Source organism: Calonectris borealis, chromosome 28 (assembly GCF_964195595.1).
Source record: "Calonectris borealis chromosome 28, bCalBor7.hap1.2, whole genome shotgun sequence".
Classification (NCBI taxonomy): domain Eukaryota; kingdom Metazoa; phylum Chordata; class Aves; order Procellariiformes; family Procellariidae; genus Calonectris; species Calonectris borealis.
This window is the reverse complement of record NC_134339.1, coordinates 5,775,539-5,800,119: the sequence shown is the minus strand read 5'-3', so window position 1 is coordinate 5,800,119 and position 24,581 is coordinate 5,775,539. Positions and strand designations below refer to the sequence as shown.

The 24,581-nt window shown below is 44.7% G+C and overlaps 2 protein-coding genes across 9 annotated transcripts; both read right to left on the bottom strand.

Annotated features, from left to right (window-relative positions):
* Nucleotides 1-21: 21 nt before the first annotated feature.
* CHERP (calcium homeostasis endoplasmic reticulum protein) lies at nucleotides 22-14,650 on the bottom strand. Of its 3 annotated transcripts, XM_075175135.1 has the most exons (19): nucleotides 14,540-14,650; nucleotides 13,217-13,286; nucleotides 12,410-12,583; nucleotides 11,676-11,857; nucleotides 10,772-10,909; nucleotides 10,391-10,542; nucleotides 9,904-10,015; nucleotides 9,461-9,550; nucleotides 8,585-8,819; nucleotides 8,065-8,243; nucleotides 7,257-7,653; nucleotides 5,073-5,311; nucleotides 4,102-4,235; nucleotides 3,726-3,812; nucleotides 3,280-3,429; nucleotides 3,034-3,150; nucleotides 2,455-2,549; nucleotides 1,731-1,916; nucleotides 22-981 (listed from the first exon to the last, which is right to left on the bottom strand). In XM_075175135.1, the coding sequence occupies exons 1-19, from the start codon at nucleotides 14,648-14,650 to the stop codon at nucleotides 944-946; spliced, it is 2,886 nt and encodes a 961-aa protein (XP_075031236.1). In that variant the 3' UTR covers nucleotides 22-943. The 3 variants fall into 3 exon arrangements, with proteins under 3 accessions (XP_075031236.1, XP_075031237.1, XP_075031238.1); XM_075175136.1 differs by lacking the exons at nucleotides 13,217-13,286; nucleotides 14,540-14,650 and adding an exon at nucleotides 12,688-12,809; XM_075175137.1 differs by lacking the exons at nucleotides 13,217-13,286; nucleotides 14,540-14,650 and adding an exon at nucleotides 12,688-12,809 and having other exon boundaries at nucleotides 22-563.
* Nucleotides 14,076-22,539, bottom strand: SLC35E1 (solute carrier family 35 member E1). 6 transcript variants are annotated; one of them, XR_012677500.1, is made up of 8 exons: nucleotides 22,137-22,539; nucleotides 21,542-21,612; nucleotides 21,008-21,145; nucleotides 20,195-20,320; nucleotides 19,455-19,700; nucleotides 18,245-19,026; nucleotides 16,065-16,335; nucleotides 14,076-14,656 (listed from the first exon to the last, which is right to left on the bottom strand). XR_012677500.1 is itself a non-coding variant. In XM_075175148.1 (7 exons), the coding sequence occupies exons 1-6, from the start codon at nucleotides 22,522-22,524 to the stop codon at nucleotides 18,793-18,795; spliced, it is 1,203 nt and encodes a 400-aa protein (XP_075031249.1). In that variant the 5' UTR covers nucleotides 22,525-22,539; the 3' UTR covers nucleotides 14,076-16,335; nucleotides 18,778-18,792. The 6 variants fall into 6 exon arrangements, 3 of the variants coding, with proteins under 3 accessions (XP_075031249.1, XP_075031250.1, XP_075031251.1); XR_012677499.1 differs by having other exon boundaries at nucleotides 14,076-16,335; nucleotides 18,245-18,325; nucleotides 18,778-19,026; XR_012677498.1 differs by having other exon boundaries at nucleotides 14,076-16,335.
* Nucleotides 22,540-24,581: the final 2,042 nt, after the last annotated feature.

The window sequence follows — 24,581 nt, the reverse complement described above, 5'->3', positions numbered from 1 at the left end:
TTCACCATATTGACCGAATGGTTTTAAGAGGGTTTCTGCTATACAAACAAACGACTCTGGAAGAGGTTACCACCACGCAGACCTCTGGAGTGGAAGTGCAGTGCGAGGGCCTAACATCTTCAGCTGGTGGTCTCTGGAAACAGTTACAAAAGGTTTCTTTTCTCATTTAGATTAAAGTTTCCAAGGACGTTTCATTGTTAGAAACTTGCAGAGCAGAGAAAACCGATTCTCTTCTATTCAACTAATTAGCTTTTATTAAAGGGTATATACAAAAATATAAAAAGCTTAAAGAATGTCTTCCATTACAAAGCATCGAACATCCCTTAGAGCGCTTGAAAGCTAGAACAGTTAACCCTCGTGTTCTGACCAGAGTTGTGACTGCAGCAGCTGGTGTGTAGGGGCGTTAAGTTGTATGGTAGGTTCTAACAAGCTCGCACAGTGCGCATAGGTCACCTGCACTGGAACTAGAGGCTTCATTCCCCATTTAGACATTAGGATACACTGCTCAGCATCAGTCTGACTTGATCCCAAGGCAGCACCCCTCCACTTCAAATAGAATTAACCTTTTGAGAGAAATAAACATACATTATGGAACTAGAGAACACATAACCGTATCAGATAACGTCTGTATTCCACAGGAATGAATGAATCACAATCCTGCACCAGGGATAGCTTGACTGGGGCTTAACTCGAGTAGAAAATGGGTAACTAATTAAAAAATTTTGCAAAATAAATGGAAATTCTTAAACTTGCTAGACATGTCATAGTTACGACTGGCCTTTTTTAAACACTAAACGACAAGCGTTGAAGTACATGTCATAGCTTTCCATTTTTCACCATAGTTTTAAAAGTAATTCTTTTGTCACTTCCTCCAGACTTTAATCCGGATTTATACAAGTTTAATGTTTTGTAGAAGATGCAAGACATCTTTCTTCAGAGAGTCTTATTCGGGTGGTGGAGGGTCTTGCGTTTCACGCTTCACTGAAACAATAGGGAAAAGAGTTCTTACACATTCTGCAGTTACCTAAGCTGTCTGAAATGCTTCATGGAACGAGGGCTCTATTAATAAGGAGTTTTTCCCTCTGGGCTTTATTTGAACCCATTTTATCACACAGAGCTACTGCAGCCAGAGGCAGAAGTGACTTTCCATTTAGCATGCCAGTTTTTTTCCTTTTAGCCATCGGCAAGTGCAGTTGTTTTAGGTAATACAGACTCTCTGCAAAAACCCATCATTTGGGTAATTGTCTTCATCTCTTAAGGAGCACCTCCACTTTTTCTGAACTCATTACCAGTTCTGGCTTTGGCAGAACACAGCACTAATTGTAGGAAACTCGGAGTTGGGCAGGGCCACGCAGTGAGCGTGGTCTAACGTCATTCCAACCACAAGGACCTTCCTGCTCCGGCTCCCTCCGCTACCTGTGTGATTGCGCCTAGTTTTTGAAGGGTGACAGGCAAAGATGCAGGCTCTTGGTATTGCAGCCAGGAAGCGGCTTAACCAGAACAGGCTAATTAATTAATGTTTCAGAAATTAGAATACACAACTCCTAAAAAGGAAAAGACGCTGGGTTATTCAGAATATATGTCTACTTACCTGTTCTATTGTATCCATTATATTAGAAAGAATTAAGAGTTATTAGTCTTCTGATTTGGGTTTACAGACTACAGTAAATAGGACAAAATCACTATCAAGTCTGCAGAGTTTCTTAAATTGCTTAGAAACATTCACTTACATTCATCTCTGGCCTTCATGCGTGCGATAAACGAGTAACTTTTATTTCTTCGGTAGTTTTCGTAAGGGTCATCTAATGCAACTCCCACTCCTTTATATTGATCCCATTTGTCTCGGATATCCCCTCCTTTAATTGGATCCTGAATTCCTTGTTCCTTGGCTCCCAATCCACCAGATCCACTCCATCCTGCAGAAAGGACACAACACTGCAATCCTGCAAGTATTTTTTTATTGCTAGAATTCTGAAGACGACAAACAGAAACACTGACCAAAGAAAGCGTCAATTTGATACGGCAGGATTGTAACAGACCGCCTGAAACAATATAGGAACTGTCCCATTTATTTCAAAAGCATTAATATGCAGAGATCTGGGAGCTGACAAACATCAGCACTATCCCTAAAAACCTTTAAGAGGGCAAGGGGAAAGAGCGCGAGACCAGTCTGCCCAGTCAACCCTGCTGATGTAACCACAGGGAGATGAAACACCTCGGGGAGGCAGGTTCTATTTGATGCCAAAGTCAGTCCCTGTCTTCCATATCCTTCCCAGAAAGGCAGCTACCGCCACTGCTCCACGTTCTATATACTTACATCTCTGAACATCCTTACGCTGCCCTTGGAATACCAAGGGATAATTACTCATGAACATGCATTAAAAAATTGTGTCCAAGAGTTGGGTGCCTGATTTTGTTTCCTGGCTCGCGTAAGATTCCAGAACAGCATCTTACCCATTTTCACCAGCATTTGATGGCCTTTATTTTCTTCTCCAAGTCTTGATTCTGGTATAGGAGGCCCAGAACTGGAGCCCAAACCAGCAGAAGAACTAAGAGAATAAAAAGAACAAATTAAGAATAAGAGATCCTGTTCTGACACAAAGCAAGGTCATTTATATTCTGTTAAACGTTAACAGCCAATATAATCCCATTCACTCTACTAAGTTATTCTTTTATAAAGCTATAGATTGTGGAGTTATAAAGGCGCCAGAAACAACCTACCTGCTTCTCAGCACAAGGGAAATCAAACACTACCGTCTTCCTAACACAGAGTACTCGGAGGACTCCTCCTGCTTCCTAGGAAGGCATACGAGGCCTTCATAGGTGCAGTGTTTTGTTATTATGAAGCCACCACAATGGAGTAATATTCTCTCTATAAGCACATACAGCATATACATCGTTTCTAAATCTGCTTGCCATCTTCTTTTCTACTATTTGTTGAAATGCTTAATATACCCAGCTTATGAGAAAAGCGCCCTTGTTGGTACTTTGCCAAACCACCCAGGTAAAAAGAGAAATAAAACAAAAGCTTACGGAGGAGTGGGGCTGCGAGATCGGGACCGGCGCCGCCTTCCTGGGGAGTACGATTTCGATCTCGATCGTGACCGCGATCGCGAGCGGCTGTGAGAAGAGCGGGACCTGCTCCGGCTTCTGGGAAGGAGAGCACAGGAGATCAGACGCACAAGGTCCCAGAGCAACATCCAGGGTTCCCCATTCAGCCCCGAGGGTTGGTTTTTTGCCACCCCCCCAGTTCCCAAGGTTCCGCCCATTGCACTCTACCTGGACTGAGAGCGTGAATAGGATCGTGATCGAGAGCAAGAGCGAGATCGCGACCTCGAGTAGGAGCCAGAGGATTTTGAAGATCGCGAATTGGACCGGGAGGACGAGCGACCTCGGCTTTTAGACCGACTGCGAGACCGAGAAGGCCCACTGCACAGATAAAAGCAGAGAAACCCCAGTGAAACTCCTGGAGAAGCACGACAAATGCAAATATACTTGAATTTGACCAAATTCGAATTACACACAAGCACTGTATTTCTGCAGACAATCTTGAGTGTGGCAAAAACTATTTTCTGCAGATTGGACAGAAATTCCAGCGAGTTGAAACTCAGTTATTCCATCAGCATGCTGCTGAACAGACCTTCCCTCTGCGTTTAGCCCAAGGTATTCCTAGCACCTTCCAAACGAACAGCATGCATCAGAAGGCAGCAGACAGGGTCTCTCACCTATTTCTCTTCTCCTGACCTTTCCTCCGCCTCGCTCTCATTTTAGCTCTGAAGAATTCGTACAGGCCATTCTGCTCCCAGCCTTCACTGCAATAAATCAACCACACATAGAACCGACATCTGTAAAATTCTACTTTGATCACGGAGACGTTCAGGATTTCCACTAGATTTTGTAGGGAACAAAGGGCCTGGGCAAAAAGGTCTCAGAAATCTCAGTGTAAGATCAAACAGCGTGCGCAGTTTAAAACACAACAAGAGCACTCATTTCAGCATTAGAAGAACCAAGACACAGGCGAAGGAAGAGAGGCACTTCGTGGTTTGAGACAGCTTCTTAGGGCATTTTCCTTACCATATTGTTAGCTATACCTACTCTTACCTGTTTCTAGGCCTGTCATGAGATGGTGGACTATAAAATGCCTCAACCGCAGCCAGTAGTCTCTCACTGGGGGGCATTGGGGGTGGAAGACGTATATCTTTAGGATCTAAAGGTTTATACTCATGATCTTCAAGCTGCCGGAAACAAAACAAATTACATTCGTGTCATGTGTCATGGGGTGGCTACCTGAAGAGATAAATATAGATTTAACTCTGTAGGGACCTCGCATTTCACTATTGGATAAAAAATGGTCCAGAAATAAGGATTGTGCAGATGACCCAAAGCTTCCTCGTGCTATCGCTACCATTTTGAGTTCTATGAGAAAAGCCAGCACTACACAGGTTGCAGCATTAACTGGACCGCCAGGTAGATAAAATGCAGATCTCATCTATCTTTGTGACAGCAGTGGCTGGATGGAAGCCTGGCAAAAGCTGGTGTATGCCGAGAGCAACACAAAGTTAGAGATGGAAGAGACCTAGTTGTTCATCTCAAACACAGAATGCATAAATGTATATATCCTCGAAGATGCCGACACAGATACGTTTCCTGTTCTCTATCATTCTTTGTTTGTACATGTAACATTAGTGTTGCAAAACATCTTTGTAAGACAGAACTCTGAATACCAAAAACTAGTACACAGTGGCCACATCAGAACTGCAAGGCCCCTCTGGCCATTTGAAAATTGCTGGGGATTTCTATTTTCTAAAAATGGGGGTAAGATTTTCAAGAATAAATTATTCTTCCACATGTACGAGCTCAAATGGCTTTCACGGGGACACAACACTTGAAAATTTTACCGTTTTCCCTACCTTCTCCCCCCACTCCTGCCCACGTATACCCTACAACTTTGGTTGACAGTTGCTGGATGGAAAGATTTGAAATTACAGATGTCCACGTTAAACTGTCCCCAATATTGACCACAGGATTTTCATCTTTTAATCCCACTCATCAGGGCCATTGCAAGCACTTACTTTTACAAGTGGAGCCATCAGTCCAGCAGGAAGATCAAAGTACGGAACATTTGGCACCAGGCTAGGATCATCATGGTTCATGTGAGGGGGCCCTTGTCGCCGCATGTGAGGAGGCTGCCCGTTAAATCCATGCGGGGGAGGCCCAAAATCAGGGTGCTGTGGCCCTCCCCAGGGAGGATGCTCGCTGATTCCAGGATGAGGCAATCTGTGACCAGGGTGATGATGAGGAGGTCCAATTTCTGCAGAGTGGGAGGGTTAAAACATTTTATTTAGCTATAGAGAGAGGAAAGCAATCAGAGAGATGTACTTCAATTAGTTTGTTTATCCTAAAAAACCATCTCGGCACAGAACCCTGCAGATCAAGAAAAGCAACAGAACTGAAGAACTAGAGGCTGGCTACAGGTCCACATTCATGAATATTTTGCAGTGCATCTCCCTCCCTGGCCATAGCAACCGCTCTCAAGACAACAGGACACTTTAACCCTAAGCCACAGCTTACTTTGGGACATACTGTGGTCAAAAAGTACCACAAGAAAAATACACTCAAGAACAAAAGGTTTCAAATGCAGCAGGGCAGCTACTGATGAGATCTATTTCTGAAGCCTAAATACAAAATCGTGGCTTAGCATGGACCTGTAATTAGTTCTGTCTCTATGCCAAATCATCACATATAAAAAAATAAATATGGCAGGAATTAACTCACATGAGTAGGTGACAAGAAAATACTTTGTTTAAAGAGGCGTTTCGAGAAGAGGTAGAGATAATATCCTGTTAAAATACAGAAGTGAATGACATACATCCCATCACTGATGGACGAACCATTTGCCATGAACGCCAGGATACCCTGCTGAACTCATTGCACTATATAGAGAAAAATGCAAGACTGAAAGTCAACATCTTCTGCAGCAGGACCAACAGTTTTTCCAGGAAAAGCCACTACAGCCACTGCCCAATCTTCAGCCAGTACTATTTGACTCATCTTCATCAGAACTTGAACACAGTCTACGTTCCATTGCTTCACTGCTTTCCTAATTTTAGCCATCTGTTTTAGCAGATCCCCTCCTCCAACAACTTTTCATGAAACAACAGATGTTTTGGATCACCACTACAATCCAAAACAGAGCATCTTCTCTGAGCTTAAACCTTAATTCCCCCAGCACAAGAAAATCTGTTCTCCCTACTCTCTACCAGAACTCTTAAAAAACGAAACAACAAACCCAAAGAAAACGAAAAAAGAAAAAAAAAGGAACAATCTCCTCTGAAGAAGTTAATCACAATCCTAATAAGCACTAATTCATTGGTTTTCAGTGTTTTTTGGACTTGGGGGATTGAGAATCTTTTAAGCTTTAAATAGCAACTCCTACATAGCAAGATAATTGCTCTTTCAAGTGGCTTGTCATACGGAATCGCAGTGATCTTTAGACTTTACATTGACAAGGATCATTCCAGAATAATCATAACTTCTGCATGTGAAATAGAAACTACATCGGGGCAGAACTATACCAGACTTCACGAGGGAGCCCACAGCCAAATCTGAGCCACAAGGGCCAAGCAAGCAGTGCACTGACTGCACTCGGGGACATCCCTGCGTTCTAGCACGCGAGCAAACTGAATGAGAAGGGAGAACTGGAGGTAAGGATTATTTCACCAGACACTACCAAGCCACGCAATGTTAAGGCAGATAATTAGACAGCTTGTCAGTAAAAATAAAAAAGAAGGGCATGGATGAATGTATGCACAAGAACAAATGCTTCCAGCCTGGCTTCCTCTAACTTCCTCCATCTGTGAGATGAGGGCACAACTGAAGAGCCCTCATCTATGGCCTGATGTGCAGGAGATCGAATTTACAAGCAAATGCTGCTTCTCACCTTTGAGCTTACTATTTTTAAAGTGAAATAGTCACAAAAGGGGTGCCTGTAGAGATGCTGACTTGAGTCTGGATTACAGTTTCTGGTTATCTGCATCCGTTAGGGAAGGAAGACTCAAAAAGCAAGGAAGCATCCAACTCTGCATGTGTTTCCTACTGAGTTGTTAGCAGTAGCTTCCCAAACCCCCAAACTCAACATTTCTCAGGAAAACCACAACAGTCCACCAAGAATAAGCTGTCACCCCGCAGCACTAAATAATTTTGTAATGGCAATCAGCATCGCAACATAAGAAAACCTGGCCTGGTACACACTTTACCTTGAGGAAAATCCCCCTGGGGGTAATCAAAACGATGAGGATAAGGAGGCCTTTCAAAGGGATGGCGAGGTGGAAAATCATCCTGCATGAAGCGAGGTGGAAAGCGGTTGAAATTATGCGGATGCGGGGGCTGGTTGAATTGGGGATGTTGCTGATGTGGAGGAAATGGGCCTCTGAAGTGAGGTGGCCGCTGCATTCGAAATGGAGGTTCCCTTTGACCCCCACCCCATGGAGGTTGTTCATGCTGGTTGTTCCACGGTGCTTCAAACTGGTTGTTCCAAGAAGGATCGGGCTGGTTGTTCCAAGGTGTCTCCCGCTGATTGTTCCAGCCTTGATCTCTCTGTTCGTTCCACATTCCTTCATGGTTGTTATTCCACGGAGGACAATGAGGTGGTCCCTAGTGGTGAAGAAAAGAAGCCTGGTCATTAGGCTACAAAAAAAAAGAATCTACCTTTTTAAAGTAAATATAGCCTGTAGGCAACATGCACAAGTGAAAGAGCTTTCCGAATACAAGGTCTGAACAACTCTAGCCTCAGAGAAAAGGCAGGAGAAGACCAAACTGTTACTGACCCAAACAGCTCTGTACTCAAGACAGTACTTTTTGTTCTGCTTGAGTGTGGGAAAGTATGACGATTGACAAACTGAAATACAATTTATACTTTGCCTTTAACTGGGCTCAGAACAAGAAAGCTTGGCATTTGAATCTGGATTTATAACTTTCATAGCTTTTCACCACACTTCCACAACCAAGACGGTCATTCTGAACCTCCGCCTCCCTCTACATCTGTTTCAGAACTATGTTTCTTACCTGTTGTTGACCCCACGGTGCGACAGGGTGAGGTTGGTCAAACCAGGGTGGTTTATTTGGAGGAATCTGATCATGAGATCCAGGGCCACGTGGTCCACCAGAGGCAGGATCCTGCACTCCAGACCCCGTTGTGTCATACTCTGTAGAACCAGCTAGAGGCAGCTGAGATTTACCATCATCTGAAACAAATTGGAGACTATATAAGCATCCAGGTCACATGAGGTTAATGAAACACCAGCACACCTACAACAGGCTCCATCTGAATTTTCTTGGATGCGTAAACATTCTGCAGAAATCTATTACTGGGAGAGAGGATTTCTGATCCATTTAACATTCGTCTCTTTATAGTCAAGCATCCGACTGCACCAGCTGCAAGCCTCCAAACAGTTTCAGGCTTTTGCCTGAACCAAACCAGCACAGTACAGCAGCTCACTGCTAAAAAAGGAGCAAAAAAAAAAAAAAAAATCTCACAATGTTGCCACCCTCCGGTTTCCGCACAGGTCCCAGAACAGGTTAGTACCTGCTTGTGTAACTGGAACAGATGGTGGAGCCGAGGCTGGTGCTGCTGTGGGGGCTTGAGGTGGGGGTGTTGATTTCACCTCGTTCTCTAGCGGTGGTATTTGTATTTGTTGCTGCTGCTGCTGTGTTAAACTGTTTACAAACTCTTCGTGTTGAGTTTTCAGGTTCTGTATCTGCTGTTGGAAGGCTACTTGTACAGGCTGTACTACCGTTGCATATTCAGTGATCAAATTTGCCTGATAAAGTGAGATAAATTACGAAGAACAAGTTAATGCCGTACCTAAAACGGTTATCCTCTCTCTTCATTAGAATCTCCTATACCGCTCTCCACCCCCTCCCAAGACATGCATGAGAACGCAGGATAACCTGTTGGCAGAAGAACCTAGCCACACTATGAAGCTCTGTGAAGACTTCCAAAATATTCTCTGCAGGCTAGAATCCACTGTCTTTATTAATGCCTAACTTTCAAATACAGCTAAAATCAACAGCATTCATTATTAATGCTAAAAATGAATATTTCCTGCTGCCACAACAATTTTTATGCCTAGTGTATACCATTTAAAGCTATGGTTGCTTTAGTTTCCTTTTTAACAAACATTCATTTCCATAAGAAGAGAACACACTGTCAAATATGTACATGACTGTAGTAGTTACAAATGCAAATAGACTTTCCAGGATCGCATCAGCAGCCGGATTATTGAATGTTTGAAATAACCAGGTTGTGTTTTACATTATTTTCGTAACCCTTTGTAAACAACTTCAAGGGGGAGGCAGGGGGAATTAATATTTACCTTTCAAAAAAGGAAAACATTTCCTAAATTTGTTTTCAAAATATTTACATAAATAAGAAAACTGTTACTTTTCTTTTGTGGCTAACCTGGTACTGGCCAAGTCCAAGAGCCGGGCTCTGTAACTGCTGAATAATTGACTCATCAAAGTACCCATTTTTCTCCCATAGTTGAAGAAGCTGCATAAATTCAAGAGTGAAACGTTTTTAGAAATGATGAACAATAAAACAAAAATTGAGGCACAGCACTTTTATGTCTCTAGCTTTGCCAAAAGACTTAGGATTTCGTCACTTGTCTTTGAACCACCAAAGATTCAGATGCATTCATCAATACGGTAACTTTTAAATAAAGCCTAGGTACTTTTAAAGTTCTAGTTTAAACACGAACTAAAGCACATTCTGTGATAGACTTTATGAAGACAATTAGACTAGAAAAATCTCAGTGGTCCTCCTTCATCCTCGTTACTTGTGAATTTGCCTAGCACTAACCTAACAAAGCAAAGCATACTGTTAAACCAAAACCAGATACTCACTCTGGCAATTTTCTGTTGCTTATCCTCCTCCACTGCTAGAAAACTGGTACAATAAATAGGCACAACCACCTTCTGTAAAGCAGCCAGAAGATCTCGTGCTTGCTTCCGCTGGCTTCAAAAAAGGAATGGGAAGAGAAGAGTTACGGCCTTTCACCATAACACTAAGAGCATCGTAATATTCAATTCATCCCAACTTCTGCTATACTAAAAGTAGTGGATTCACAAAATCGAGTTCCCTCCTTTACATTTTTACTGTAAAGTCTTATCTGGAGAAAAAATACAAAAATGGTAAAAGCTGAATTTGATTAAAGCATACCTTTAATAATAGCTGGCTTGTGCCAGCTATGGACATCTTAAGACAGCTGCTAAAAATAATGAACACATTAAAAGTAAAAAGTGATCAGTCCAACTAACAACGTATCTAGCGGAGAGAGACTTCACTAAATTAATCAAAACACCAAACTGAAACCCACAATTTAATTCTTACCAGTGATGCAATACATCATTGATTAAGTAGATTAGATGTAACCGAAGCTCAAAGTGAGCTCCTTCTGCCGTTATACGATTTCGCAGGTGCCCAGCCATCAGCTCACAGTGTGCAGGAGATTTTGCGTTACTAAACATCCAGTTCTTGCCAGCCTTAGAAAAGCAAATTTAAAATATTTTAAGTTAGTCTAATGTGTTCACATCATATGGACTTCCTAGAACTCTGAAATAACTGCGAGACGGGAAGCTTTCAAGTGGCAGCTATCATCTCACCTACTACACAACACAACAATAAAGCTGCTGTTTACTATACAATCTCAAAATTCAAATTATACTTAATCCACAACACCACCAAATAACTGTTCAGATTTAGGTCACTTACTGAGATTGCATCTTTCGTACAAGTGTCAATTATTGGCTGCAACAAGTTGTCAAATTCGTTCATATCTAACTGGGTTTCCTCCAAAACTTTCTGCATTTGTTGCTCAATTGCAAGGGCTACTGCTGATGTGACTTGTTCCTGTAAAAAAAGAAGAAAAAAAAAAAATACAAAAAGAATTACATCACATCCAATGTTCTTTTGAAGAACTAGGCTGCTGTATCCCTGTCTTCTTAACCATAAGTAGCTATCTCAAAGACCAAGACCTTTTACAAGCAATGTGACCACATATAAATGTTTCAGTTTTTTTTTTTTGAGAAAAAGGCTCTTCTCATTCTTCAGGAAAAGTCCAGTTCATTTCCACTTCTAAAATCTCTCCACTGTGAAAAAAAAATAATTGCAGGAAGCTCCCAAATGTATAGTACATAATCTAGGCATACTGCCTTCCTCTAGGAACTCTTCAGTCTGGTTCCCAGTAGCTTTAACAGCAAAACGTCACCTGCAAAAACCAACTAGTTCAAAGTACGCAGTCCCCTTCCACCCCTAATCAGAATCCACCTTAGAATACTACAGGCTGGAATGTCTTGCAGTTCCCAGCAACCTGCAGCATTAAACAAAGATTAAAGCAGTCACAACTTATTCCACGCTGCAAACCAACAAGGTTTTTCATACAGCAAATAAACTGTTTTAATCAAAGATCAATCTTGCTAGTACATCAGATACATCCCTTCTAAGGAGATGGCGGCAGCTGCCGCAGAACAAAAACAAGCAAATACTCCCTCTCCTCACCAACACGCGATGCCGCCGCCACCAGTCAGAAGGAAACCTTTCTCTTGCCCTTCACTCCTAATTTTTACAGCCATTGGCAGTCTAGGATAAACCAGCTGAGCGCTTATCTTAAACCAACCTGTCTCATAGCAAGGAGATGCTGCTCCTGCTGCTGCAGGTTCCACTGACTCTGCTGGATAAGTTCCTCCACGGAAGGAGTGCCCTGAGGAGCTGGGATAGGTGCAGCCGGTGGGAGAGACGGTTGTGGCAGTGGCTGGATCTGTGCGGTAGCCTCGATATCTTGACTTTGCTTGCACAACACTATCAGACAAAGTAAACTTTTAAAGTAAGCCTCAAAGAGATCTGCTACCACCAGCCCACACGTGAAAACCGTGCTGGTTCCAAAACAGACCCTCACTCTTTACATAATTGCTTAACACAAAATGAAAACCGTGCAGTCAGGGGCGGATGGTGCAAAAGAGGAACGTCAGCAACTCCTTGTGCACTTCGAGAGGAATGACTCCCACACCAGACCAGCCCCCGGAGCTGCTGCGCTGGACCACCCTGTTCTTGAGGGCCCTCCAGGTCTCACCGCACTGCTGGGACCCGCGGCGCAGCCCAGCCTACCTCCAAACCCACGGACGGGGGGGCGTGAAGAGCCGCGGGCGGGGCTCGGCCAACTACCTGGAGCTTAGAGGCCTGGAGGAGGCTGCAAACCAGTCCTGGCGGGTCAGAGCGAGGCCAGGAGGGAGAAAAGTGGCTCCGCCAGCCGGGGCCGGGAACCAGCGGCCGCGGGGGAGGGGAGCAGGGCCCGCCGCGGCCCTGTGCCGGCCCCGAGCCGCCGGCCCTGCACAAGCCGCGGGCCCCACTCACGCTGCTGCTGCTCCAGGGCCAGCTTGTACTTGTAGTAGCCGTAGAAGTCGCCTCCGAAGAGGAAGGAGAATTTGGGGTTCTCCTTCTGCTTCTCCATCGTCATCTTCTCGAACTCGGGCCCGTTCCGCGCCACGAACTGCGCCAGCTTGTCGATGACATTCCGCAGCTCCTGGTCTGTGGGGAGGCAGCGCCGTCAGCCCCCGCCGGCCCCGCCGCCGCCGCCCCGATCCCCCCCGCGCCCTCCCCTCCCTTTCCGCCCCCGCCCGGGCCGCGCTCACCGTCGGGCGGCAGCGGCATCTCCATGGCTGCGGGACAACGGGGCGCCGCCGCCGCTAGGCCGCACCGGCCGGAAGTGCCGCAAAACGCCAGGCGGCACGCGCAGCCGCGCTTTACGGCCCCGTCGCTATGGAGACGGCGCGCGGCGCAAGGCACGTGCGGCCTTTCCCCCCCCCGCCCCGTCACGCGCAGCGGGCGGGACGAGGCGCCCCGAGGGGAGACGGGGGCCGGGGCCCGGCGGGGCCCGGCGGGGAGCAGGGCCCGGGACCGGCGGGGAGCGGGCCCGAGTGCAGCAAGGGCCTGCGGGGGGCAGGGGCCAGCCCCGAGCCCGGGGGTAGGCCCCGGGCCAGGCCGTGTAGGGGCCCGCGGGGCAGGGCCTCAGGCCGCTCTGCCAGTGTTGCAGGAGCCATCGGGGCCCATAGCTTGCCCTTCCCCAGCGCCGCTGGCGCAGCACACGTTGCCTGAAGGAGAAGCTGCTTCTGGGCTGCAGCGTGCGAGACCTCGTCCTCTCCCGCTCGGCGCCCCGAGTACCTGCAGAGCTGCCGATCACTCCGATTCGAGAAGCACACGGTTCCTCTACTCTTAAAACACCACGTCCAGGCTGCAATTCAGTTGCCAGAAATTAACAGAGAGCATTAAAAGAAAGCATGTCATTTAACTCATTTAACATCTGTTTCATCTTAGGGGACAACCCATTGCAGCGGCACTTAAGCTATGTAGACCGCTGGCATGGTGTGAAAAGGAACATGGATGTGTAGGACGCTCAGTACAGAGCGAATTGAACTTCAAATACGATTGTTAAGGAAAGAAAGCACAGATGCTATGCAGGGACATTTTAAGTAATACTTAAGCACTGTTGCTTTCCTTAAATGACTTAATTTCTTTATGCAGTTAAAACTAAAATCTTCAAATCGCTTCTGGTTCTGACTTTAACTCCCCTTTTGCACCTGATTCTCCATTATCTTTAAAAATGGAATTAAAAATACAGCACATTTACATACCTGTTGGACTCAGGAAAACATTCCTTCAGAAGCAAGGTACTGATCTGATCAGCCTCGCACCCTACTCAGGAGGTACAAGGCATGGCAGAAATTGCTCAACTCCACTCACGCGATTCAAAAAACCCCACAAAATCCCCCCACACTTGAAGACCATTTATATGAGAACTAGACATCAAAACTCAAAGCGGGGCCCAAATAATTTTGGTGTCTTAAAATTTTAGGAAAATTGAGTCTACAAGCAGAAGTGACCATCTGGGAACCGTAAGAGGCCAAAAGCAAACCTGAGTATCCTAACGCTCATCTGGAGCTGTAATCACCATCTTAAGTTTCAGGCATTAAATTACACTTTATAGGATTTCCAATCACACAGATAACACTCGCAGACATCCTCACAAAAAGGCAGAACTTTTTATTCTTAACAAGACATACCATGAAGACCCCACTGTATTATCTACAGAATATAAAAACTCAGAAAGATGGATGTTTCCATGTATCCAAATAACAAATGAACACCAAAAAAAAAAAATCAAATACAGACTCTCATGATTCTACATCACTCTGCAGTCCTGGAAATTAACACAGATCCCAGAAGACCAGATTAAGTTCAAATCTTAGCTCATACTTAAAAATAAGAAACTTTTCAAAATTCCTGCTGCCGCCTTCCATCCCAACACAAACGTTACCGCTTTGCACGGTGGAGCCCACGCAGTCACCGTCCAGGCTGCCGCGTTCCTCAGGATGCAGCAATGGTTTATCCACAAAGTGCCCCAAAAGGTACAGTTATCTGACAGAGGTGTCCGCCAACAACCATCCGAACACCTGACTGATTTGAGACAGGAAAGAGTCCCAGTACCTGGAAGTCACCAGTGTGCTTTCTTCCCGTCATCCCGCAAGGGATCCCAGCTTCAGCAGCAGTATCGACAGGCTGGAGGCGCGCACCGCAGGCAACCCGGCTGAGTGACATCCGGAACTTCACAGACCGACAGAGTTGAGGTAAGAACAGGGAAACAGTACAAAAGTGTTCATTTGCTTAAGTACCAGATTTCATTCAGTAAGGAGTGCGGGGTTTTTTTGATAAAACCACCCATATTCACATCAATTTATAGAGTACCACCGTAAAAAAAAAAAAAAACAAAAAAAAGATGGGTGGTGACTGCCACCTGCGTATTTGCACTTGCATATCTACATAATGCGATTGTATCATATACCTGTGATCTCAGGAGTAACAAATCTGTTACCAGCCCGTACCATCACCACAAAGACATTCCAGAATTATTTTTAACAGCTTACAACATGGTTCAGAAATGGAAGCCTTAGAAAAACAAATCTTCCCCTTTATTTATATTGCACCTTTTTCACAAATAGCTACACGGCAGAAGTTTCTTCTGCTGCAAAATGCTACATCAGAAAAATGTGGGTTTGAACACACATTAGAAAGAAAAGGTCTTGAGCTTCAGGAATCGTCCTGAGTTGACCCCAAATTACCAACACTATTTTTACAAATCACTGTACACCTACAAAGCCTAAGTATTGCCTCAATTTTATTTAGCATTCAGGTATTTAAAAAACACAAGCATTTTACCAGATGATAAAGATGCTCTAATCACTACTGGGTACTAAAATTGAATCTGCAAGGGAAATATTTTCAAGAGATCTTCAAAGAGCACCAAATAATCTACAGAGCTATCAACAGAAAACCCACGTGTAGTGGGGAGAGATTGGTTTCTTTCACACTGGTATTTCTAGAATTATCCAGGACTGTTTTAGGAAGAATTTCCCAATTTTGTGACGTATTTACATGTATGTTAGAAATGCACAATGGAAATCAAAACATTTCTAAGGATACCAGCAACTAGTGTCCTAACACTAGTTATGGCATCCAAATCGTCGTAGTTTCAGTCTGCGTAACCATCCAGTGAGGTATCACATCCACACAACAAAACATTAATCTCATTTCTCACAAGTGGCCGTTACTACTGATGTATGGCACTCCCAAAGCTTCCTGTAAGGAAAAAGCCCAAACCAATCCCCTTCACTTTGATTTAATAATAGGGTCATTATACACAATTGTCTAGATATGCCCTTTTTATTCCAGTGTTTCCATACTTTTCTACAGACCTATGTACATAGTTAAATATGTCATTAATTTACAAACCATGTTAAAACAAATGTTTCACCTTGCCAAACAAAATCTCGCAGCCGTCCACGATTAAAATATATATTACAACAGTATCAGAAACTTCCTTTACCTGAACGTGGGCAATATTGCTTAAGGACTCGGATTCAGGTACTCAGCAAAACCACCTCTTGTAACCGATTCACTTAACCGTTTTAATTATATGTTCTACCATACAAAATTATCCCTGTTGACCACAGACCTGAACTACAAGAGCAGGAACACTGTCAGGCAGTCTCCAGGGAAGAGATTCACTCTCCGGGCCCTAAATGGATGACATCCTCGTTTTGGGTCAGTCCCTTTTTGCTCTGCAAGTACAGTAGTTTTGTTTCAGAGACACAGCGAGACCACGAGCCCAGACCGCAATTTGGGACAAGGTATTTTCAACAGAAAGCCCTCACCTGCTACCGTACTCTTGACAGAAAAAGCCGAGCTACAGACCTGCCACAGTAAGTGTGCAGTGCAAGCTTTCTCTGAAAACAGTTGCAAAAAAGATCTGGTTATGTTCTTTAAAAGGAAACCATCTAAATATATTTAATAAAGCCTCTGATCTGTGAATAAAGTATGCGCAGCTTTATTCCAAGTAACAGTTCGAGTTGTATCAAGATGGTACAGCAGTAGACATACCAGAAGATATACAGATGAACTCATGGTACGCCTGTACATTCCTGGGGCCCCCACTGCTACTTTTTTCTGGTATTTCACCCCACTGTGAAGCAGGAAAGAATCATCTCCATCTTTCAAATGGGAAACTGAGGCACAAAGAACACAATTAAGCGTTTGCAAGAGTCTAACAGTTTACAGCTAGCTCCCTTTAAAAGAGGTTGGAGAACTTCAGCCCCTCTTAAAAATCTCAGCCTAAATATCTCAACCTCAAATCAGCCTTTTGCAGAGCCAGAACCTAATCCAAATCCAGAGTCCACACAATCCTTTTTACATGGATGTAAAAGCACTTAAATGTTGGGAAGTGAGCCTTAGAAACATTTTGCACTTTCCCATATTAAAAAGAAATAATTATACATAAATTAATACTGGAACAGGCAAAAGAAATTTCATCTGAAAGAATGCTTTTCCTCATTATCTCGTTCTTGTTAACCTGGGTTAGGGAATAACTCATTTAGATTTTCTAAACTAAAAGCCCAAGTTCTAAGCTAGCATTCAACTAGATTCAACTCCAGTCAAGTCAAGGAAGTTCTGCTCACAAATATTAGCAGCATATTTAACCCATCTCTGAAGTTTCAGAAGGACCATTTCCTCTTTTGGACTGTATGGGGAAGGCAGTCTACATAACTACCTCCACAGTCAGCCAAAAGAATAAGATCAGGTTGACTTTGCACTTAAAAATAAATTCTTTATTATCCAGAAAGGAGCCAAATCATCATCTCACATCACAGAAATGGTCATTTTTAAAGCAATAAATAAGTGGAGGGAGTGTGTACCACACCCTAAATTTTGTCACTGGTATCTAATACCTCTCTAGTAAAAACATAATACTTATGCTATCAAAAATCTCACTGTACAACAGCTTTTCTGTTAAGGGAAGAAGGCCCCTAAAATCTTCTTTTGCTAAAGTAGTAACAAGAACAATCTGATTCAGTGAAACCCAAGTTCAACTGGTTTCATTCCTTTCATGCACAAATGCAGTATCTGACGCACAACAATCAACTTGTCTACAATTAAGTACGTTGATTTATACTAACTGAATCAGTTCTTCTTAAGCATAAATTATCTATTTACTGCTGATTCAAATAATTTTTTCTTAACCATTTACTATTTGAGCTAGGGGAGTTGCAGGAACAGAGCAGGATACAAAATTTAACTTCTTTCAGCAGAAAGTGGAAATCAGGATAAATGCACACAGCAACTCCAAGAGCAGCAATTAAGAAACTTAAAAAAAAACAATTAGGGGCTAAAAAGATAGACTTAAGAAACAATTAAGAATTATGATTATTCAAATTAATGTATTCATAATATATGAATCATATAAGAGAGCATAATTTATGCATAAAACTTAGAAGAAAACACCTTAAACCTTTCAATTTCTAAAGCAACAAGAGTTTTATAAGAACAGGTGTGAAGCAAGTAAAAAAAAATCATATTATTCCAAACACTTTATTTGTGATGGTGTTTTCTGTATTGCCAAGGAAGAGCAATGTTTGAAGTTACAGGACTACATTATTCAGAAAAGAATTATGATCTTAAGCTCTGTTTGTTTGTTATCTACAGTGACTGGGACAACAGTGATTTTAGAGAATTCTGTTTCTCTATGCCTGACGTACACTTCTTGAAGAGCTTAATCTTTCTACTGTCTACTCTTTCAGAAACACTTCTGGTTCATCATCAAAAACTGAAGGCATAGGCACAAAAGTAATTAATACCCACGTGAAGTCTCGTAGTTGCTCGAGATGAATTCAGGTCTACCTATCCGCAACTGCAAGTCAATCCTCCTCAAACAGACAAATCCTGATAACCAGAAGCGCACCTTAGTTTCACTTCTTTCTGAAAGTTTCTTTCTGAAAGTTTCACCTAAGTATCATTAAAACATATCAGAGAACAAATGAAAGGGGACGTTACCAGCGTGGAAACAAAATACTGGCCAGAATTTAGCTGCCAAAAGAATATTAGTTGACAGACTCTGAAAAGGAGCAGTGACAGCAGGTATTTTACTCTGAAGTTTTGTACGTGCATTTCACCAGAATCTCTGTACAAGAGCTACACTGTGCATTTAGTTCCAGTGTCAGATCTAGCTGTTTCACGTTTAAAAGTCTGCTTAGCAGAAGTTGAAGGTCTGTACCGCTTTCACTACACATGCATCTTCCCTTCTGCAAAAACTGTACAATAAAATGGCTTTACATTCAAGGATGTACTAAAAGTTTCTGATAATGTTGGGGACACTTTGATATCACAGTCTGTACCTGTTTGCCAGGATTCTATATATCAAAACGATTTAAGTTGTAGGTAGTTGGATAGTTTTGCCTATTATACTGGAAGTGGTCTGTTAAGATATTGGTTCGACCATACTGATAGTCTCCATGTTGTGCAAATGCCGTAAGTCCGTTCTGAGACTTTTCAGGAGTGTTTCGATGCCGGTCCAAATTCACAAGGTCTCCAGTTGTAACTGGAAGTAGCTGCTTCTTTGCTTCTTGGTTTGCATCATATTTTGTCTAGGAAAGAAAGAAAGAACGTTTTTCTTAGATATCACCTAACATATTCATATATCTAGGAAAAAAGCATACAGTTTTACAATTACACTACTATCTAGGCCTGTTAGAGTCTTAAAATATCAGTGACTCCTAATAAAAACTCATTCCTCTCATATGCCAAATCAGTGAGCTGCTCTTTTGCTCAAGAGATTTGAGTGCGTTACTAAGATCAAAATTCAAGTTTGTTAGGGACCTAACAGCTGGCCTGACCCCAGCACTCGAGTACTTCACTTAGGTGATACACGTACCTCCTCCGCAAGGAGGTTTTATGCCACACATTCCACATTTTTGTTCTGCTAGCTGTTAACTTGTACAGAAAATCATTCAAAGCTACTGGACTGTTTCAAGTGAGTTTCCTGAATAAATGAACAAACAAATAAGCCCCTTACCTTGTTATATAAGAAGACCCCTAAGATAGCCGTCATCATTCCAAGGACATTGGTGCTCGTAACTGGATTGCGAAGCATTATAAGGGACACCGTGATGACCATGATTCTTTTGGTGGCATTTGCGACAGAGTAACTTAGTGGGCTGATCAGGTTAAGAATACTGAAGGCAATGACATTCTGGGCAAAATTACAGAATCCACTGATTATAAGCAGCATCAAGGTCCAGGACCAATGAGACATTGTGCTCTGTTATAAAGACAAACATTACAAGGAAAAAAAAAAAAAAGCTCTCAGGTTTCAGATAAGAGACAAATACATCCTGAGTCACTTCTCACCTGCCTTGATAGGAAGAACATCTGCAGTTTAACTCTAAAGAGACACCCAAGTGTGTTATATTATGCAACTACCAACTCTGAGAAAACATTTCTCTACATACTTGTAACACGTGTTCTGGGTGCGTTTGTTCCTGTCTCCAGCTACTAATTCCCGAGATCTACACTGTCACATAAGCTACCTCTCCTAACCCCCACATGAATTCTCACAATAAACACTATGCTTGGTTTTTTATATTGTTTTGTGAAACAATTTTCAGTATTTCACAACAGTTCCTTCCATGCTGATGAGGAACTACACTGAAACACTTAAGTGCACTTTTTTGGTATGGGTGGTGTCATTTGTTTGTTGGGTTTTTTTCCTCTTTTTTTCTTAATAGCAAACAGTTTCCCAAATACAATACTTACCAAGTCATTCTCTACTAAGAAGGAAGAAAGATCTACCAAAACCCACGTTGGGATCATGAAGAACACAGCATGGCACCCGAGTATGTTCAACAACCGAAGATGATGTATTCGGGAATCTCTTAACACCTGACAAAAAACGTCATTAAACAGCCTTTCTTCAGCTACTGCCCGCGTTATTGGCAGAGATTCAGGAGCTGTGCAACAGTAACAACTTTAGATGACAGATAAATTACAAACATAAGTAAATACTGTTCTAGTATGAATTTCCTACAAGGACGACCAAGAAAAACAGATGTCCATTTGAAAAACAATGGTTTCTTGAGTGGTGACTCTTAGTTTTAACAAGATAGTAATACATTTAAAATGCTCTACAAACCAGAAATCATTTTGTAACTAAATAGATTCAAGACATACATTTTAACTTTGTTTCTAAGATTTCAAGGAGTGCGTAGTGTTGACACGGACTCATTCACTACAGAGAAAGGATTTGATACAGCAAGATACATTAAAAGCTTTCAAATGAACGGTTAAATTTACACATTATCGAACTGTCAGCAGAAAAAAAAAATCCATGCCAAGTAGTAAAGAAAAGGCTCAGGATAAACTCTGAGTTCTGCCCAATTTTCAGTGTAATAACTTCGACAGGTAGGAAGAGCTGTAGAGAACAGGCGTGCAAAATAGCCAACCACTGCTTTGGGCTTCTCTGACTATAAAGTCAACTTACAAAAAAAAAAAAAAAAGTACTGGAAAATACACACTATCCTGCTAAAGGATGATGCTACTGACCAATGCTTTGAACAGCAAAACTATTACCTTCTTTGAGAAGATGTTCTGAAGTGAAAAACACAGAGTAGCAGCAAGCGCACTGATGAGTCCCCACATGTCAAAGGAAAGTTCTGTGACGGTGGCCAACAGGACACCGGTTATTATGGGGATCAGAGACAAGTACACCTGAAAGAGGAATAAAGAGGAATAGCTTACATCTCCTAAGAAGTCTCATTTCAACTGAGTTTATACATACCGCTGATCTGGGGAGCAAAGGACAAAGAAGAATAAAGCAACAGAACCAGGAATCAACTTTTATACTATTGTAGTTTGAGGAAATTAAGTGACTACAATACACACTGTAACAACTCCAGTGTATCAGAGAGCATCACCTTGCTCAATGTTTAGACGTGTTTTCTTTACATTCACAGTAACAGGAAAAGGAACTTGTAAAATCTGCCCAATCTAATTTCAATCACAAAATTCACCCAGCTAACCAAAGCCTGAGCTTTCCTGACCCCAGCCAGCAGAGCACGCCACAAACACCACCAGGAAAAGAAACCTCAGCAAACCTGTCCGCACCTTCGTCGTCTGCTTTTCCTTCATTATGATCCGCGAAAGAAGAACCACCCATATTGGCATCGTCGCTTTTACTGAGAATGGAAAGAAAATGTCGGTGGGAATGCAAACCTTGGGCCAACTCCGTTAACCACCATCAGCAGAGGGTGAGCACTGGGGATGGAGGAGGGGCTCACGTCAGGTCCCACCAAAGCCATAACCTCAGCCCACGCTGGGTCATCCCTCCCTGTCACCATGCTGGCTACGCGTACGAACACGGGCTGGTTCCGGTGCTGCGGGACACCGCGCGGGGCAGCCACAGGGGCACACACTGGGCTGCGGGTCGCTGCACCAGGCACCGGTACAAGCACATGCTGGGGACCACGACACCGCACTGGGCACCCACACGAGCACACCCTGGGCTTCAGGTCACCCCACTGGGCCCCAGTGCAAGTAAACACTGGGTACCAGTACCAGCCAATGCTGGGCCCCAGGACATCGCACCGGGCACCCGTACGAGCACACACCGGGCTTCAGGACACCTCCCGGGCACCCGTACGAGCACACACCGGGCTTCAGGACACCCCCCCGGGCACCCCCTCCCTACACCGGGCCTCACCTGTGTGCGCGTAGGAGACCGGGACCCTCCAGAGCGAGACGTGCGCGGAGACGGAGGCGAAGTACTTGCCGAAGGCGAGCGGCAGGATGTAGCGGGGGTAGGCGCGGGGCGGCAGCTGGGCCGGGCCGGCGGGCGGCACCCGCCAGGCGCGCAGCAGCGGCGGCAGGAGCCCGCACAGCCCCAGGATGTGGAAGAGCGAGACGGTGACGGGCCGCGGGAAGCCGCCGAGCAGCAGCTTGTTCACCACGTTCCCGCCGGCGCTCAGCCCGTACCAGGCCAGGCACAGCGCCGACACCCGCGCCCCCTCCCGCAGCGCCGGCCCGCGCCCCCCCCGCCCCGCCGCTGCCGCCGCCCCGCCGCCGCCCGCCGCCGCCAGCGGGGCCGCCATGGCTCCCTGCGCCGCCCGGCCGCCGGTGAGACGTCACCGCCGCCAACGCGTCGCTTCCCGGGGCGGGGCCGGCGCGTGGGCCCGGCGCCGCCTCAGCGGTACGGGTGCCGGCAGGAGCCGTCGGGCCGCTCGCGCGCGTCACTTCCGCCGCGGCCGTTCCCTCTCCGCTGGCGGGAAGCCGCTGCTGAGGGGCCGCTGCCGCCCGCCCGCCCCGCACTCACCGTTCCTCCGGGCCCGCAGCGCTCCCGGCCCCGCGCCCCCTCGGGGCTCCCCCCACGCACCGCCGAGCCCCGGCCGCGCTTTCCTGCCGCTGCTCGGGAGGACCGGGAGCCTCCGGGCGCGCGCAGGCTACGGCAGCCGGGGAAGGCGCTCGGCCCAGCGCGGCCGGGAGCGCTCCCGCCTCCAGCGCAGAAGTCTAGACTAAAGCGCAGGGCCTGGTCTCAAGCCGCTTGGTCTCAAGCCCCCTCCTTCCCGAGGCAGGAGCCCCCTCAGCACTGCTGGCTTAGGGTGCTTTAGCCGAGGCTCCGAGGTTGAAGTAAGGCAGGAGAGCGCGTGGCGTACACGCAATGCACAAAAATCGCTTTTCTGATCTGGTTTTACAGCACGAACGTGCTCCTAGGGGGAGGGCAGGCCTTGGGGGCAGCGCAGCCACTGCAGAGCGGTGGTGACTGAGCAAAGGTCACGTACTCGAAGGCAGCGAGACAATTGTTGCCGACCTTTAAAACTAACTCGAGGAATACGTGATGCTGGCTGTATGAAAAGATGGGCGAGTACCTGTCAAGCAGGAGGGGGTTCTAGAGCCTACTTCATCCATGCAGTCTGTCAAAAAGACATTTCTACATCATTAATGTACCTACAAAAACATGCACTTTAGGTAATGGCGATTCCCGAAAGATTTGCAGATGAGCCATTTCATGTCATCCATTGACAAGAAAGAGATGGTAGTATATTAATTTCAGATTTTAGGATTAGAGGAATAAATTTTGTAAGGCAGTTAGGAGAAACCAGTAGTAGAGAAACTGAAGTCATGCAAAAATGAGAGTACACAGCAGATACGGACACGGTAAACTTCATTTGAACTTGTTTACAAAATTGACAAAAAAAAAAATATCACCTTATAAACTTATTCACATTTGTCGGAGCTCACAGAACTGGTTATACTTGCATGCTGAAATAAAGATTGTCAAGCCTCGTCTCACCCTGGATGACATCCAAGTGAGTTGACCCTTACAGCAGAAACAAACTCGGTATGGACAAGATTTAAAGCTTGCATCGTGAGTGAATTTCTCTAGCGATTTGGTAGCACTAGGGAAAGGGCTGGCTCCAGTACCTGACGCTCCCTCAGGCAGAGCGAGCACCAGCACCGTCAGTTTGCTGCCGAGAGCTGGATGTAATCTGAAAGCAGTGATGAACTCAGGGCATCACCCCACCGAGTGTGGTCCACAAGGGCCGTCGGTTGCATCAGAAATGTAAGCAGTGGAGACCAAGATGGGTTTTATAAAGTGTACTTCATCATTTCCTGAAATTTGCCCTACATTCAAAGGCCTCAAAAGAGCACGGACCCTGTTCCTAAATAAGACCATTCCGGGAAAGAGGGAGAAGGGGCGGGGGGAGAGAAGATGCACAATGTTTTTTACAAAAACAAAACCCAAGCATTTTCCAAAATGACCAGGTTTTTAGCCCTCTACCATCAAATCTACCTTTCTGAACTGCAAGATAGTAGCTTTCCCCAACTCTAAAACACACTGCTTGACCTCATCAACTGCAGGAGGACAAAATGGAAGTAAACTGAAAATATACTTGGAAACATTTTTGGTAAACACTGTCTCTGGTTTCACTCTCAGACCTCAGATTTCAGAAATGGAAGCAAACAGACATCAGGTAAGACTTCCGAGACACCCACACATTTCAATACCAGTCAGATCACAAAAGCAGTAGGTTTGAACAAGAATGACTTAAAAATAAACCAAACCTTATCAGTTGTATTCCAGGGAATGAACCAACTTAATGTATGGGCGGCGAGGAACACCCTTTTAAAATCATGTAAGAGCTTGACT